At 47.9% G+C, this 18,739-nt stretch overlaps 1 protein-coding gene across 1 annotated transcript in view; it reads right to left on the bottom strand.

The window, feature by feature from the left end:
- Window positions 1-641: 641 nt before the first annotated feature.
- The window catches only part of PLPP3 (phospholipid phosphatase 3), a 42,620-nt gene continuing 24,522 nt past the window's right edge, over window positions 642-18,739 (bottom strand). The window contains exons 3-6 of the mRNA XM_033067836.2: window positions 14,425-14,708; window positions 13,401-13,458; window positions 6,560-6,736; window positions 642-2,456 (exon numbers count right to left, since the gene is read on the bottom strand). Coding sequence (XP_032923727.1) covers window positions 2,331-2,456; window positions 6,560-6,736; window positions 13,401-13,458; window positions 14,425-14,708 — 645 coding nt within the window. The 3' untranslated portion in view covers window positions 642-2,330. The remainder of the gene's footprint in view (window positions 2,457-6,559; window positions 6,737-13,400; window positions 13,459-14,424; window positions 14,709-18,739) is intronic.

Genomic DNA, 18,739 nt, shown 5'->3' with positions numbered 1-18,739 from the left:
CCAACAAGTTCGTTTGCCTCTGTAGGAGGAGAAAAACAATAATAAAAAAAATAAAAATAATAATAAAAAAATCCAGGCCGCCTCATACCTGTGTGCTGTGCACTCGTGCCTCTCTGAGCACATGTTGTTGTGAGATTTTTTCTATTTTCTCCTTTCCCCTTCCACCTACATTTGCAACCCAGCAAGGTTTTGGTTCAGCTGCCAAGTGCCTGCTTTTCATGGGAAAGGCGTTTGTGCAGAGTGGAGCTGGGAGCCCTCCTAGGCTGTCCAGGACAACCAGCAGTTGGGCTGTTCAGACAGAACAGACCTTATTTTACTTCAATAATATTTCTTTACAGCTTATAAGACCGTTAAAGAAAAAGGGATGCCTCCAGTAAAATGGGATTTGCTTTAGGACATAGAAAAGAGAAGATCAATGTAAACCCTTAATTGCCCTCAGCCAGGAGCTGGTGGGAACTTCTCATCACTCCCACAGAAAATGGCATCTGGTCCTTTTTATCCAGCTGCCCTCCAGAACCATCACATCCCAAAATCCCCTCCAACATCCCCATCACACCTCCAATCATCCCACTGGGCAAGGATCCTCTTTTTCTGGCAAGGAAAGGGCAACCCAAAGACAAAATGCAGCTTGCACTGGGATGTTTAGTTGTGTTATGAGCTTTTATTTAAAAAGCACATTTATACAGCAATAATTTCGCAGATACAAACTTCAATTTTGTATTCTACAAAAGTCTTTGAATATTCTTCTCTTTACAAAATGGAACATTACAAAAATACAGACAATTTAATATGTTTTTTTTATACAAATGTCTCTAATTGTAGTTATTTTCATTAAAATATTACTACCACAGAACTACAATATTTTAGTCGACTATAAAAAAATTAATTCAATGCTTTTTTAAGCAGCAAAATGTAAATAACACAGGTCAGGACACAGTTTATAGTCATAGTGGATATATCTAAAATTGTTTCAGAAATAATATTTTACATAGTTAATTTTTAAGGTTTTATACATTATTTATATAATATTTATAATATAAAAAAAAAAAAATCATAGCTTGCTATAAGTTGAAATGATAGGACGGATTCTGTGAGAAGGATGTGCAAATGGCCGTTCTGCGTGTTCTGCGGGATCCCTTTGCTTCGTGGAAGGGCTGCAAACCGAGCACCTGTGGCTACTGGGCAAAGAAAGAAAATTCATCATCTCACCCCGGAGAGGCACGGCTGATTTCCCAGCGGAGTGACCCAGCGGAGCACAGGAGCCGGCGCTGCCATGGCGCACCCCGGGCTGCCCCAGGGAGGAGGAGGAGGAGGAGGAGGAGGAGGAGAGGAGGGGATGCACAAACCGACTGACAGCCAGGCCGGGACGTGCCGCCCAGCAGCCCGTCCCAAAACTGCAGAATAAAAGTTTCCCCAGGACTCAGCCCCGGGCTCGTAGTGCGTAGAGTTTTCGGCAGAGCCGCCGCTCCCCTCGCGCAAACAAAACCTGCTGGGTTTTTTTTTTTTTTTTTTGGGGGGGGAAAAAGGGATGGCTGGGAAGTGGAGGATGCTCTTTTCACTTTGGGGGCTCGGGTGGGATGAGCCCTCGGCAGGGAGCGAGCGGGGAGGAGGAAATGTGGCTGCTCTGCACGGAGGAAGGAGCGCTCCGGCCTCACTGCGCGTCTCGGGGCCGCTCGTTAAATCGTGTAGTGTGAGCAGAGAGAACAGAGACCCCTCGGAGATCCTGGACTGGGCAAGCTTCTTCTACATGAAGTCACAGTATGGAAGAGAGGAGGCAAAAATAAACTAGGATCAAAAAGAGGAAAAAGCAACTCTTACAAACCAGTCCCGGATCTTGACTCAGTGCTGTTGCTCATATGTAGTGCTTTACAATTTAGTCGTCAGTTGTTTTTTTGTTTTTTTTTCATTGGAAATCTTCGTAGTGTCAAAAAAATCTAGGATGGGCAGCTTCCCAAAAATCCCTTAGTGTTCATCGGGCTAGGAACAATTTGGTGTTCACTACAACATGAACACTCAAACCAATTGCACATCCAGAACTCCGGCACCTCTCTTTGTTTGTTCGGCTTTTAGTGTTGTGTGGGTTTGTTTTTTTTTTCCTTTCTCGTTGTCGCCTTTGCCTTAGTGGACCACCACCTCTTTCATCCAAATGTCGCAAGTTGAAAAGACCACAGAGTAAGACTTTACTGGTCGGGCAAGAAAGTCTCTCCCTACATTCTACTGTCTGATGAGATTTGAGAGCAGCAGGTAGTTGCTGTCAGCAGTCACTTTTTCTTCGCAAAAAAAAAAAAAAAAAAGTTTAAAATACAACACCCATCTGATTCCTCGAAGTTCTACACCATGTTGTGGTGATTATTCCTCTCAATGATGTCCACAGGTGAAAGGATCTCCTTGCGGATGGGAGGTGGAGGCAGGCAAGTCTTTGTCTTGGGCTTGAAGAGATCTGAGACGTAAAACACCTGCAGGAAGGAGTGGAAAAGGCAAACTCAGCCACAGTGGGCGATGCTTTGTTCAAAAAGTTGGTTTACAGAACATATACACATCTTTAAGCTGCAAAAATAGCACTTTTTGAATGCCTGCCTGCAACAGCTGTGAAATCCCAAGCGCCTGCTACCACCTTTCTGTACAGCAGAGAAAAAGGCTCAGACTCACAAAACTGTGAAAACATGAGGACAACTTAATTTCTCACTGCGTAATCAACGAGTGCAACACCCAGACCTCTGCTGAACTGGGTTGAAAAGCCAGGAAACAGATCCACAGCCTGCACTCCAATAAAATAACAAAGGTCTCCAAAGGGCTGGCCTGACTCATCCTGAGGGTTTCAGGGATGGAGTTGGTGTGAAACAGTTCATTCACCAGACATCAGGCAGGCAATTAAAAGCTTTCAAGTCAAAGCTGTGTTGGGAGCTATCAGCAGTGAGTCAATGGCCATGCTCCTCACACCCCACCCAGCACCAGCACAGGGCTGGGGTCTGCTGGAAGCCAAAGGCTAAGGAGAGGAGGAGCTATTCCTGACTCCTTCTTCCCAAATATCCCGTGATGTAACCCCTCTCCCGGATGTGAAAAAGCCAGTGCCTGGCAATTTCGGAAGGCAGTAACACAATAAGAAACAAAGTGCTGGGAGGAAACTTCCACATCCTCCTTTGGCAGCGGCAGCACGGAGCTTATCAGTCCTCCAGGGGCACTTTCACCCTTGCCAAACCTCAGCCCTGTGCCAGAAGGGAAAAGAGTCAGACAGCACAAATCCTCTGGATGGAGCAAGCAGTGGCAAGGATTCATCATTTTGTCACCTGGTGCCACAGCCCCAAACTTCCGTCCTGCCACCTACTGCCGCTGCCAGCCCAAATTTGACAGCTCAGCTCAGAAACCCTTCAACCCCAATACTGAACTAAAGCCATGGGTTTGCTGAGCTGAAATCCCAGGATGAGCAGCACATGGCTGTAGGAGTAAGCAGTACATTTGTTTATTCTCCCACACTACTCAAATGCAACATTTAAGCACTCAGATAAATCAGGGGGAAAAATAATTCCAAAGTGCTCAAAAAAATAAAATTAGATTACAACTTCCAGACTGGGTAACACAGGGAGAAGGCAAAGGTTTGTCCTACCTGCCTCTCCACATTTTCTAACTACCCAGAGCCTTGTGCAGCAGGTCAAGTTGTCCTTGGAAATAACTTTTGCAAGCCCCTATCAGCACAGCAGATAAGGCTCAGGCTGGACAGACAGCAAAGCTGCTGTAAGCAGCAATTTACTCCTACAACTGTAACCAGGGATGAAGGAAGCTGAGCTGGTGCTGCTTTGTGGAAAAGCAGAGAAGGAGCTGATGTACAAAACAATCATTTTCTTGATGCATGTGCTGGTGTCTGGCTGTTTGGTTGAATGACAGAGCTGATAAAGCTGTTTATAGGGCATCCAAATGGCAGCATTTGTATGTTTGGGTAAATAACAGGATCCAGCTGATGCTCCCAAGGATCACAAGCTGCAGTCTGGCCCCTTGCTGCAGCATCCCAGTGTAAAACCACACTGAACTGCTCTGGCACAGGTTTTCTTTTGGGTTGTTAATAACTGTAAACCCCCCATTTGTCTGGGTTGTTGCATTTCTGGTGCCATCTCACTCATTTGTCTACCTCTGAGAGCTGGATTCAATAAAAAAGGTGTCCAACTTCTGCACCAACAGAGCCATGACAAATCAATTTATGGGAGGAGATTGCTGAGTGCAAGAAGCATCTGGGGATTGCTTTGAGTCTGGTCCTTATTTTTGACAGGAATGAGTTATGGTGGAGTATCATCCTGGGTATTTTTGCTTTTACTGTGCTGCTTTTTAGGGTTTCATTCAGACTGGTTAAGAGGTTTCATTTCTCTTTAAACTGTATTTCACTTTAACATGGCTGGAGGTTATATAAACATTTATAGGAATCATGAAATGTGATCTTTGGGGGTTAAAAGTGTGTTAAATCCTCCTAATGCTTGAACTGTTTAACACAAAAAAGGACTAATAAACGTGCTAAGTTTTTCACTTGGATTAGCTCCATTTCCTGTAGAAGGTGCTCTCCACCCATAAAGAAAACTTGATGGGAGAAGACTGAGAGCATTTTTAGCCAATATCTCACATTCCCACTTAGCAATTCCTATTACTTTTCATCCTATTGAGGCAATTTTTAATCATGTACAGAGAGGTTAAAACAACTCCTCTGAGCTAACCAGAGCAGCTCTGGGAGCACGTCCTCCTGACATCTCCCCTTTTCCCTCTGCCTCAGATGAGACATAAACCACACAACACACAGCAAGCTGCCTACAAGGCTCATACAAACTATTTCTATTTGAGAAATCCTCGTTGTATTTCACCCTGGGTCCAAGTCTGAATGTTTCATCAGCTGGAAGTGCTTGACATGAATGTCTTCTGCTTGTTATTTCAGGCACTGAAAGACAAACGTGTCTGCTGCAGCACGACCTGGGTTTAAGCTCTGGCAGCTTTTGGAGATGAAATCCACAATTGGTTTCTACTGAAAGTTATGGCCTGATAACTGTGGTGTTTTTACAGCCCTTTACTATCACCAGGCTGGGGGAAGGGGTGGCTGGGAGCACCCAGGGCTGGAGCTGATGAGTCTCCAGGTCCCTCCCTCTGTTTCAAAACAGCCTGGGCAAGAACCCCCAGGACACACCAGGAATTTCAGCAAAAAGCTGCTAAACTGCTCCTTCAGTGCAAACTCAAACTTTTGGGATGATTCTTTGTGCTGTCACCTCCCAAAGTGGAGGAAAGTTGGCCAGGCCAAAGCCAGGCTCTAGAGAACAGCATCCTGCTGGTTCCCTGATGGAATGGGACTGGGCTGGGCTCAAAGCCTGTCCTAAATCCTCAACTGAAGCCTGAGATGTTCCAGGTTACTGAGCCATTCCTGCCAAGTTTGGACACAACTGGGAGAGCAGCTCAGCCTGCCCCAGGCTCCAGACCCCAGCCTGCCTGGAAAACTCCAGGCAGCTGCTTCCTATGACACAGGAGAACTGTCCCAGCCCTGCCACAGCCTCAGCAGGGAGGGGACAGCCAGCCCCAGCTCGTCCCAGCCAGGAAGCATTGGAGAGCCTTTGTCCTGCTGGGGTCAGGGATGCACTGCCTGCCCCCCACTCCCCTTCCATGGGCTCTTATCCCACATCCCAGCATACAGACACACACTTCTCCCACCTCCCCCTGGGATCTGCCAGCCCTGAGTGGGACATGGGCACCAGGCAATGGCAAAAGCCAGCAGCTACTGCCCACAGAGTTAATAATGCTCCAGAAAAGCTTCCCAACAATGACATTTCTGTTTGGGCTTTGGAATATTATCAATGAGTGGGAAGTACATAAATAACCTATTTTTCTCTCCCAGCAAAATATAATATTGGTGAGCTTAACTCCTTATTCCCAAGGCTGATTTACTTTTAGAAAGTTAAAGAAAAATAACCACCAAAAAAAAATTCAACAACACAACCCCCACAAAAAGTGGTGAGCTGTTAAAATCTTGCTTTCAGGAGTTCACACAGACAAACCACCACAGCCCCCAGCTCCCTTGTGTCTGTCTGAGGCAGCTGCCTGACCCTGACCTGATGCTCCCCATCCTGCCAACTTAAAACATCTTCATGTGTCACTTTGAGTTACAGGGCTGTGCAGTCAGGTCACCCTTTGGAGAGCAAGTGGCACAAGAACCAGCCCAGCAGCTTTTGTTGGCCACCTTCTCAGGAGCCCTTTTGTTCTGTGAAAATCCATCAGCCACCAGCCAGGATCAGGATAATTTGGATGGGTTGTGTGTGGAAGAGCCATAATCCCCTGCACCCTAGACTCTGCTCAGCTCCTGGTGGAACTGAGAAGAGCTGGAGAAGCCCAAAGCTTCTTGTGGAGAGGCAAACACCCTCCCTTGACTGAGTATTTCCCCAGTGCCCTGAGCTGGACCAAGCCTTTGGAGCACAGTGCCTCCCACCACATCCCCAGCTGGCCCAGGGCACCCCCTGAGCTGAGCTCTGCTGCCTTCCAAAGGCTCTGCTCTTCCCACAGGGGCTCCCCAGCGCTGCTCCTGCCCATTTGGCACACTCACCACGCAGTAAGCCACCAGGGCTCCCTGTGCAAAGCCTGCCAGCACGTCGGTGGGGTGGTGCTTGTGGTCGGAGACGCGCGACAGCCCGGTGTAAAATGCCATCATGATCAGGGTGAACTGCAGCAGGGGACGCAGCAGGCGGGCTCCCTTCCACGTGAATCTGGCCTGCAGATAGAACTGTGCCAAGAGAGGGAAGGGAACAAAAAAAACAAACAAAAAAAGTCGGGTTAGTTTGCCCAAATTTGCCCAAAAATGCAGCAGCAATTGTTCTGGGGGAGTGGTTGTAGCTCAAGGAGAGGGAGCTGACAAAAAGGAAGGATGTTCCTTGCACCTGTGTGGCCTCTGAAGGGATTTTTAATCCATGGAGGTGGATGGGCACAGCCCTTCCCAACCAGGGGACTGGGACCCCCTGCACCCCAGCTCTGCTTCAGCCTCCACACAACACTGCATCCCAGCAAAGAAATCCCTCCCACCATTATCAATGCATAAAGCAAATACAAGGTCCCAAATCTGGGGTATTCAGGACTCACACCATCTCTCAGAGGAAAAAGAAGAGTCACTGCAGCATGCTAAACCTTCAGAGCCATCCTGAGAGCTCGCAGACATGGCAATAACCACCAATGTGCTCAATGCCACCCTCCAACACGCCCATCACATTTCCCAGCCAGAAACCCTGGGGTTTGAGGGAAACAGAGAGCAGCTGCCCCACTGCACAGCCTGGGAATTCCCTCCCTGGTGGGAATGACAAGCAGAGCCCAGGCAGAGGAGGTTGGGGTGATGTCAGGCAGGCGCTGCCGTGGCTATCTGGGGCGCGCTTCCGCCGCACGGCCGGCTCCTGTGGGAAACGGGAAGCTGGGAGGGAAGAGAGGGCAGGAAAACAGCAACTCCTGCCCTGGATGACAGGGAGGAAGGCTGTGGGAAGGGAGGGACACCACAGCAGCCTGCAGGCTTGGGGAGCAGTGAGGATCAAGGGCTGCTCAGCCCAGCAGCTCTGCTCTGTTCTGCTCTGCCTGCTCCTAAACGGAGCCCTGGAGTCACACCCTGTGTCCTTCAAGGGGCTCTGCTACATCACAGGGCTGAAAAAGGGTTTACTCCCCGTTTATGATCCCTTTTACACACCCACAGCAGTTTGCACCACCTTGATATGAAAGGGAATGAAGCTCTCACTGGGTTCCCTGAAACCACAAATAACTTAATGGCAACATAAAAGCATAAAATGACCTATAAAAGCAGAACTAATTGGGAAGCTGATAAGGGGGAAGCATCATTTTGCCCAATTTAGTATGTTTGGCTGTTGCATAAACACTGTATTTCCCTTTTTGGAAAGAACATGCACTGGTCTCTCAGAAGGAATGAAACATTCCACGTCTGAATGGAGCAGATGCTCCAAATTACCCAGATTGTGCCAGTGAACATGAGGGGGAGCAGCACCAGAACAGCTCAGTGCTGGCTATTGCACGTGCTGATTCTGGGGATGGAGCCATGGCCCCATGGAGCACACCCCACACCACGTCCCTTCCATCCCAAACCATTCCAGGATTCTGTTTTCACGTTCAAGAGCCTCAACTCAGCCCAGTGACAGTGCAAAACTCAGGTTCCAGTGTGCTGCTGCAGTGCAAAAATAACTCCAAAAATAACTCCAAAATAACTCCAATTATGTATTATAAACCATCACTCTCAGCTCTACTAGAAGACTTGAAACTTGAGGTTTTATTTTAATCTTCTGTCTTTGTCCCATCAAATCCCTTAAGAAGGAAATTTGCTGCTGTATAATCTAACATTTGCCATTTTTGCACAGTTTGGACATTTTCTCAAATATTTCCATGGCACAAGCCTGGACTAAAAAAGACATCTAGAGGTGAGGGTGTAAAGTATCAGTTAAAAATTAGCAATAAAAAGCAAACAGTGAGTTTGAAGCCACAATAAAGCAGGCACTTCTGGGGCTGAGCTGTGTCCCTCGTGTGCATCTTCAGCCCTGGAAAAGGAGTAAAAAGCAATGTGGCACCAGAGGGGGTGTGCTGGGTGTCCCCCAAGTCCCCAGCACCCAACTCACCCCCACACCTGCATATCTTGGAGGACTAAAATCCACCTGAGCAGGTGTCCCTCAGACACTGCAACACCAGTGTGAGGAGCTCAGCTGAGTTCCTTTTACTCCCACAATAAAGGCCATGGAAAAATGGCTCTTTATTCTCCATTCATAAGGACAAAAAAAAAAAAAAAAAAAAAGAGGATAACAGCACTCCTCATATTCCAAAGGTATTTTATGAACATGCAGTGTTACAAAAATTGCTCTCAAACACCCAAAATACTTTCAAGGTAAGACTTGGGGTGCTCCAAACTTTACCTATGAAACAAAACCTCAGTTAATAAGACAAGGTCAAAAAGTGAATGTAGAATTTAGGGGCTGAAAGGATCAGAATTTCCCTAAAGCAGGAATTAGTGCTATTACCAAGAAATGGGAAGTTCCTGGAAATTTATCTGAAAATCTGCTTATGAAGGTGGTTTTGCTGTTTTTTGGTTTTGTATTTTTTTTTGTCCTGGGAGCGAATCTGAAATGCTTCCTGCTACAGACTGACAGATTTGGATGGGAATGTGGAGCTGGAATGGAGCCCTTCCCAGGAGGGGGTGGAAGAGCAAGACCACAACCAGGGGTTATTTCCACCACAGATCATCACAGGGCAGCAGAAAACAGGAGCAGCAACAGGAGTGAGGATGGGTGAAATGGGATCTCACAGAGTGGGAGTTATTTGGAGTTCCCATCCGCTGTCTCCTGGCAGAGGCTGAGTTACCACAAAGCAGATGGCTTGAGGGACATCACACCACTCCTCCTGTGCCAGGGGACTTCCACAGTGCTGGTGGGGACAGCCCAGAGCCACACACAGCCTCTGAGCAAGCCCAGGAGGAGCTGGCAGAGGCACAGGCTCAGAGCATCACCCCCAGGCTCCCGGGGCTTTCTGCTCTCCAGAAATCCCTTCACACCCTCCCTGCCATAGGATGGACTCCACCAACCACAGCCCTTAGTCACACCTAAAGTTTCCTTCTGGGAAACAGCTGGGCTTGCTCCTGGCTGCCTGACCCCAAGTGACCTCCTTCTCCAGCCCCATCTGTGAGCAGAGTGGTACCCAAAGTGCTGCAGGGACAAAACCTCTCCAGCCCAAACCCATCCCAGTGTAATGCGCTGCCCTGGCTGGACAAAGCCAGCTGGAGGCTGGGGAATGCTGAATTTGGCTTTTAGCACCAAGCTAGCCAGAAGGGAAGGACAGGAGATGGGCAAAGACATCTCAGCACGTGCTGTTTGCCTCTTCCCTGCCTTTGCTGAGTGCACAGCACCCTCTCACCCCATCAGAAACGTCCCCAGCAGCTCAGCAGCTCAGTCCACAGCTCAGCCCTGGCCTCTGATGAAATTCCATTTTATTATCTTCCTTAGGTCATCACTAAACTCAACTCTCAAGTCCACCAACCACCACAGGGGTTCCTTCACAAGGGCACGTCAATGCTCAGCTGTACCAGGGCACCTTCTCCACCCTCCAGCTCCAGGGAGAAGCCTCACACTCCCCCTGACACAGAAACCCAGCAGCATCTCTCATTTTCCACTTACATCAGTAGAACACACCACAACCCATTCTGAATCTTCTGCCTCACCCACTGACACATATTAAATACACAAGGTTTGCCTGCATTTTATCCAAAACCAACCAACGCTGCTGAGGGATATGAATTCAGCTTTTCTGATATTTAAATTTATCCTTTTTAGCCTCTGTGTGATTTCAGGAAACTTCATGCTGCAAACAGATCAGCACTATGGTCTCTCATGCTCGAGGGGAGTGGGAAGCATCCACTGCTCCCTGCAAAGACTCCCCCACATCCAGAGGAACAAAACAAAGAGGTGCAGCTCCAGAGGGCTGCATGGAATAAGCTGTTCCATACCTCCTCTTTCCTCAGCCTGCTATAAATACGTATTACAGCTCGCTCGGCCAAGGAGTAACAAAGCAAGGAAAATTAGGACAAAGAGGATTACCCAAGAGTTATTTCCCCTTTTAAATTTTTTATACAAAGGCCTGATGTTAATTGAGTATTCCTGGTGACAAGAAGGCTGCGAGAAACTTAGCCCTGAAGTCTCAGCACTCAGAACTAAATCTCAGGGGACTTTACTGTGTTGCAAGTGCCTTTCCCTGGGACTTTTCCCTCAGAGCCCTCCAGGGCTTGGCATCCACCAGTGTTTTCCAACTATGGACAGCACAGGGCTCTGCTGCTGTGCCAGGAAATGGGGAAGCTGTGGTCACTCATCCACTGCTCACCAGATATCTGGGCAGGCAGAGCCCTGCGGGACGCGTGGGAATCCACGGGTCTTTTAATAGACTGACTGGAATTCTCTGGCACCCGGCTCCACCAGGTGAAGCAAACTTGAAAACATTTTAATTCAGAATGGGCTCTGAGGGTGAAGCCAGGGAACGCCAGGAAGGAGGGGAAGTGACTTATCCCTGAAATATGAAGTATTGTTCAGTCAGGAACCCGCTCAGGACACGGCTGATCTGCCAGGCCCCTGCAGGACACGCTCAGCCCCACAGATATCCCCACCTCTGCAGAAGCTCCTGGCACACTCCTGGTATCCAAAGTGTAGGCAGCAACCTGCTGCAGCACAGCCCTCACTTCCCAGGAAGAGGGAACATCAGTTTTGTCCTGACTGAGATGATGCCCTGATTAAATCCATCAAACACACCTCCTGCAAGCTCTGGAATGCTGGATGCCACATTTCTAACCAGGCTTTCACAACCCCAACTCATTCACTGAGGTGGGCAAGACAGCAGGGTTTATCTTGGCTTACTACAATCTCTTTTTTCTTGTAATTATTTTTTGATGTGACCAACCTCTCCAATGTGTCAGATTTTCTGCCTCCCTTTTTCTATGAGGTTTCTCTGTCAGGCTCTGGCAGTGCCAGGGAGCTGGAGTGATGGAAAGCAGGGTGCTGCTAGACAAGCTGGAATCACAGAATCATTTAGGATTGTTGCCTCACCTGTCTTGTTTCAAGTTGCCTTTTCTCCCTTCAGTTTATCATCAAATACTTGATGTAATTCTTCCTGACTTCTTAAGGCATAAGGCAACTGGACAGCTGGTCAGACAGAGTCTGCTACCAGCCATATCACAGTTCTGGGACAAGGTAAAAATTAAAAATAAAGTAATTTCAAAGGGATTGCCTCCTCCATAGAGAGGAGCATGCTGTCCTGGGTCAGGGGTTGTGGGCAGTCGGGTGAGTGCTGACAGCTCAAGTGCTCCCATATGGGGACAGGGAAGGGCAGCAGAGAGAGACCAGAGGCATCTCTGTGCTCTGAAGCATCACACTGGAGCTAAACACCACTTCCAAAGCCTGCTGCAAAGTTAAAAAGAACATCAGGCAGCAGGCATTGGTGCAAAGCAGCAATGGAGAATGAGCCATGCAGGTTTTCTGTGCATCCTGTGGGAACTTGGAACACAGCCTGCAGTTTTGGGGTCTCTGCCACCAGCCCCCCAAGCTCTGTATTATTTCCTTTTGTTCCTCACCTGTTCCACAAGAGATGGATTTTCAGAAAAACACATGAAAAAAAAAAATTTGTCCAGCAACCTGCAGAAAATGGGTCAAGCTCTGGTAGAGAAACCATCACCATCTTGATAAGGACTGGCAGTCCTTCTGTTCCCAGATGCTGGGCCTGAAAATATCTCAGGGCTGACTTATCTGGCTGCCCACAGGCCTCCCCAGAAATAAATGAGTGCCTGTGTGAGCGATGGCTTCCAAACTCAGCTCAGAAAGTTTTATGATGGGCTGAGCCTCCTGTGAAGCATCACCAAGGCAGCTCTTCATTGTAATAGGGCTGGGAGGAAACAGCCAAAACGTTCACTGGAGAAATTCAAATGTTTTCCAAGAACAAAATAAGAGGGAAAACAAAGCAAGAATTTAATATGCTGCCCACAAGTGCCTGGAACGCTCAGTGATTCAGCTGTAGGAGTTGGTCACAGGGAGGGGAATCCAAGGCTGAAAAGGCAGGAGGGAGCAGTGGTCACTTATCTTTCCAGAGGGTAAGGGCTGGGGGGAGCACTGCTCACAGATAAAAGCTCATGTTTCATGTTTTTATCAGCACAGTGCTGTTCCTCTGCTTGCAAATCCGAGATTACCAGGGATGGAGGAGGAGCACAAATCTTAAAAGCAGCACGGAACTCGATTTTTTATCAAATAAGTAAGTTATAAAAAAGGAAAGCCAGACCCAAAGCCCTGTGAACCCCCCCAGAAGGGAGTGTGTGTGTGTCCAGCCCCTGTGGGCAGTGCTGCAGCCCTGGCAGGAAGCACCTTGGCAGCCACCCCGGCCCCAGCCCAGCGCAGGAAGGGCAGAGCCATTTCTCACTGACAAAGGAAAACAAGTCCCAGCCCTCCCCTCCGGACCCAGGAGGGCAGAGGCTGCTCCACCTGCTCCTCTGGCACATTTCAGAACCAGGCATCACCTCCTGACATGGCACATCCTCCCCTCCATCCATGGAACCTTCTGGCTCACCCCAAACTCTCCTCAGTGGAAACCACAACGTGGGGCAAACAAAATTGCACAGGTTGTCCACAAATTTAGCAGGATTTGGATTTAATTGCCACATTGGCCACATCCCAAAGCTCAGCTGTCATCCCAGGAGTCTCTATCCTAAATAACACCACGGCAGCTGAGGGTGGATCTTCCCACCTCACGCTCTTCTTTTTCAGAATTTCTTTCTGAAATTTTGAAATTTCAACCAACTTCCCACATCCAACGCTCACCCTGCCATTACTGCTATGGAATGTGGGACAGGGGGACAGGGGATCAGTCAGCTCAGGGAGGTCACTTACCACCAAATACAGCATGGTGTACAGGGAGAAGGATGCATGCCCAGAGAAGAAGGATTTCCTGCAAAACAAAGCAGGTGCTCAGAACCAGCCAGCACAACCCTCAGTATTACAATTCTCCCTGTGCTATGGTGACTTGCATGTGGCATCTGAGGCTGCCAGAGCAGAGGGACTCACAACCCCCAGCTCCAGGGTTGTAAAACCCCTGCTATCCGCCCTGCCTGCTGCTGAGGCAGAAAGGGAACGGATGGACAGGATGCTTGCATTGTTTGTCCCTTCCTGGCCTGCTCATGGGACAGCAGCTATTTCCAGGATAACCCAATAACTCATCATCTCGCCTCAAATAACCGGGAAACCCTCGAGAAATGAGCAGAGAATGACTTCTCCAGTTGCTTGATTGCAGCATGAGGAATGTACCCCTGGAAAAGTCAAAACTGGGCATCTGATGGATGTGACAGAGCTGCAAGGGGAGGCACTGGCAGCCCTGCCTGTGGTGGAGCCTTTGCTGAGGATCTCTGCTGTGACACACAGGACAGCTTCGGCTGCTCACCATGAGCTCAGCTCTGGGGGTGAATTCCCACACAGAGCAGCAGCTCAGGCAAACAATAGTGTAGGAGTGAAGAGAAAGGAAAAGAAATACTATTCAGCTGAGTGCCACACTTCCCAAGGGAAACTGCTGCTCACTGGAAAATGGATTTATGGCCTTTGCAGAAAAAGCAGATTTAATAGAATTCCAGAATGGTTTGTGCTGCAGGGACATCAAAGACCAACTCATTCCACCCCACTGCTATGGGCAGGGACAGCTTTCACTAGACCAGGTTAGATGGAGATGTAAACAACCCTGAACACTCCCAGGGATGGGACATCCACAGCTCCTCTGGGCAATCTGTCCCAGCGCCTCACCACCCCCAAAGGGAAGAATTTCATCCAAATATCCAAACTAACCCCACTCCCAGCTTCAGACTGGAATCTTCTGTTGCTGGCAGAGACACATCTATCTGCAGCAACTCTTGGCTTTGGTGCTCACCTGGCTTCCTGCACCCTGCTGTCACTTCCCCTGCAGGTGTAGTTCTGGATGTAAACTCCCTTGGTGCAGTTGATGGTGGAGAAATCCAAGTCACAAACCGCCAGGAAATGCGGCCGCAAGCGCCCGACGGACACTTTGGCAATGTCTGTGAAGGACTGGCTGATGGCACAGCCAAAAACAAAGCAGCCCACTTGCTTGTAGAGAGCTGCCACGTAGGGGTTCTGGATGAAGGAGCGGGATTTCTCCTTCAGGTAGTGGATGCGGTAGAGCTCTCCCGTTATAATCTGCGAGGGAAGCACAGCACAGAGGTCAGAGAGCAGGAAAAACTCAAAACCAGGGTGGGTGTGAATGCAGGGCTGAGACAGGGATCCCAAACCAGGAATTTGCTCCTGTAGAGAGGAAGGAGAAGCCATGGCACAGCATCTCTCCATCCTCCCCCCTCTTCCCTCCCAGTGCTCGGAATGTTGGTTATGGAAAAATCCAATAAACAAAACAAAAGAGTAAGTTTTGGGTTTGCACGTTGGCATATCTTTACAAAAGTGAAATTACACCCCAGCATAGTGGGAAAAGAAAATTGACATAAACCAGATAAAGAATTAGTGTGTGTTGGGAAGGAGAGGCCAGACCCACTACCCTCTTATCAAACTGATTTTGGAGGAAAATAAACCCACAGCCTGCTTATCTTCCTCTTTTAAAATCATTAACACAACAAGGGAAGAAACAGAAAGACCCAAATTTTTCAGATTCTGGTCCAAAACTTGCTGCCAGCAGGCCCAATTCAGACCTCTCAAGGTCTCCAAAAAAAGTCCAGCTATTCTGAGGCATTTCAAGGGGTCTTGCTATCACACGCCAGCAGATTATGTTTTTCTTGTGTCAGGGGTGCTGAGGTTTGATAAAATCGCCATAAATCACTGTCAGGGAGCAGAGGATCCAACTTCTCACACTCATGACTCTTAAAAGGCAGGTTAATGAAAATCAGGCTGTGAAATGAAGTCCAAATGTCTCACCTCTCCCAAAGAGCCAAAGATTTAAATTGTTCTCCGTCACGCTACACACCTAAATTTTAAGCTCCAGATTTACAGCTTTAGGATTTCATTCATTACTCTAAATGTTTTTATACCTGAGTAATAAATCGAGGCAGAGGTTTTGGTTTGATTTTTTTTTTTTTTTGGATGCCCCCTTGTCCCTGCCTCTCTGTAGTCACGGGGACTGTGATATGTAAAATTAACTGTCAGGAAAAATGCCTTCATGTTAATCCCCTTCTGGAGCAGCCAGCAATATTCCTCCCTGCATGGCAGCCTGCCAGCCATAAGCAGGAGACGAGGCTCCCCTGCCTACCTTTTTTAAAAGCTTGGCACAACGTTTGGAAACTAATAAACTGGAAAAGTATGGCAATTAGACTAAGAAGAGTTGAAGCTGTATCATTGTTTGAACTCACTCGTACCAGGGCTTAAAAAAACAAAGGTTGACCTAAGGCAGCTGAAATTGCAGCTAAGCAGGCTTTATCAAAGAGAGATACAACTGTAATAACACAAAATAAATGCCAAGCTAGAGCAGGCTCTGTTACACTGCACAGAAATTCTTTGAGTGGCTGCACCACCATTTGGGGTTTACACGTCACAGATGAGATTTCCTCTTGGAAATCTCGTAATGACCGAAGTTTGTTTAGGGAGCTGCATCATTTGAATCCTCACAGTCTCCAAAAACCATGGTTTATCCCCATTTTGAACCACTTTCCAGCACAAGCTGCCAGCCAGGAAATCTGCTGGTGTTGAGTCTGCAGAGGGAGGGTGTCCTGGATGGACACAAGGCTCCTGCACCAGGGCAGGTCCACTCCCAAAAACCTCAATTTACAAAAAGGGGAGCTCTGAGCCTCCAAACTCACAGCTTTCACAGAGAGAAGACCAGACAAATTAGGGATGATATCTGATACTGGGAGATGTGCCATTACTGCAAACTCACAAACAGATCCATGCAAACCTGAGGCTCTTGGCCTGGGGAAAGGCATGTGACCATTTTAAACAGGGACCAACAATAGTCTGGGGATTAATATTTTTCTCTCACCGTTGGTGGTCTGGGTAATTGCACACATGTAGCAGATTGTAAATTGGAGCCTTCTTTCCCTCACTAAAATGTTGCTGGGTACCCAGGAACCCTCCCCAGTTAGTGAAACCCATGGATCAACTTAATGAGAGGCTAAAATTTGGGTAAACTTGGTTATTTTGGCAGTGCTGTCCCAGATAAAGCAGGATGGTGAAAATCTAATGCAGCACAGATGTGCACAGACTGGAAGGACATCCTGGAAAGAAAATGAGTTTTAAAGACACCAAGCTCTTCTCATGCCTTGCACTCCTGGCCAGCCATCCACATGGGACATGTGCCATTCCCAGGTGATGGGCACAATTCCCTGGCACACATATTTTTAAAAACTGGTCACTAGAGAGAAGCCAACATCAAACTTTTCTGTCTGTGAATGCTTTCTGCAGACTTTCAGTTGTCAAGTCCATTTTATTGTTATTATAAGGCACCACCAGCAATCCAATTAGCCTGTAATTACTTTTAGAGCTTTTCTAGCCACTTGCTTTTGGTGTAACATTCTCTGTGCTAATCACATTGCAGCGTATGACCTTCAACTGTAAAACAGCCAGCAAATCCAGGTGTGTAACTCAGACCACCTAGCAAATTAATTTTATTAGGAATTTTTTCATAGCCCTTCAAGACCTATCAGGCATGGGGACATGGTACCCCTACAAGGCTCAGGAAGAGGAGTGTCACCTTCCCCTGGCCATCCAAGGGACCACCAACATCACATCAACCACCTCCTAGCACAAAGACCAGTCAGGAGAGAGGTGAGAGTGCACAGCCCAGGGGCACGAGCCTCTCCAGTGTCATCTGCAAGGAAATTTGCCTGAAGTCAGTAAATACACAGATATTAAAACCAAATGGATATCCTCTCCCATCCTGATGGAAGCAAAGGTCTCGCCTCTGCTGCTTATTTAACAAACTCTCTGGGTGTCCTCAGGCCACTTAAAACATGACCTGGACCTTTTTACCCCAGGCTAGACTGCCTGTGACGCCACAAAAAGTGAGGGTGTGAAATTTTGGCTGCTCCATCCCAAAAGCCAGCTCCCTGGAAGTCCTCACAGCCACTGCCCTGCCTTCCACAGGCAAAGGATGTGAGTGAAAGGAGCAGAGTCAGTGCTTTGTGGATTTGGAAGGAATTCCTATTATGCTACAGTAATTCTGGTATCTGGGTTACATCTGAAAAAGGAGGTCAGGCTGACTTGAATTTTCCATGCAGGCTGCCATAGCAAAGAAATCTGTTGCTTCAGTTCCTCGTTAGCCATTTGTGTCACTCAACAGCAAATAACTGAGCTTTTGAATTTACCTTATTAAGTTACATTTGTTGTGGGCACAGTGAAACCAGGGCAGAAACATCCAATTCTTTGGGGATTTTCTTTCTCTTTTAATTGACCTGCTATTTCATGGTAGAGAGTTGATGGATCACACAGGCAGCTGATTATGTTTCCAGTTTCTGTTCCAACTCCTGTATTTGCCACTGCCTCATTAGGGATCAGAAGCACACTCTGCATGGAGCTGGCGTGCCGATAGCTCCGGCAGTAATGCGAAAATGAGAGGCTTTTTCATTTCATTTTTATGGCTTTTCCACACTCAGGGGTCATTCACCTGCAGGCTGAAATTCTGTGTTTATAGAACTGGGGAGCTGGCACCTTTTGGGCTTGTCTTGTGGAGGGAGAGGGCAGAGGACAGGGCAGTTTTGGGAACCTGCTTTGCTGAGTGGGTGTATGTGGTCAGGGAATGGTGGAGAGATGAAGAAATGATGGAGATACATCACAAAGCAGCAAGGCTGAGGATGGGGTATCACCAAAGCAGGCACTCTGCCATCCTAAAATACCTATTGCCCATGACATTCCATCTGTGAGGAAAGCTGAAAGGGGAACAAGTGCTCCTGACCTCTCTGTCTCCATCCCTCCCAGCTGAAAGAGCAAGAGGAAGGTGGCACCTCTGGGAAAGCACCTGAGCTGTTCTGGCAGCAGGTGAGAAGGAAAATGTAGGTACTTTTCACAGGGGAATTTCATCTTAGCTGGAAGTGTTTCAGCAACAGCCAGGAGACAGCTCTTGTCTTCTGCCCCAGAACCAGCACACATGGACATCAGGAGGTTCAGCTCAAGGGCTGAGTTCAGCTTTTTTGGCTCACAAATAAAGCTCTTGCCATGGAATCACTGCCTAGCACAGCTCTAGAAAAAGTGCCAGAAGGAAAATGAAGAGGCATTGGGAAGGTGGGACATTAACT

The sequence above is a fragment of the Catharus ustulatus genome, chromosome 9 (assembly GCF_009819885.2).
Source record: "Catharus ustulatus isolate bCatUst1 chromosome 9, bCatUst1.pri.v2, whole genome shotgun sequence".
Taxonomy (NCBI): domain Eukaryota; kingdom Metazoa; phylum Chordata; class Aves; order Passeriformes; family Turdidae; genus Catharus; species Catharus ustulatus.
The sequence above is the reverse complement of the archived record's forward strand: the minus strand, read 5'-3'. Positions and strand labels throughout refer to the sequence as shown.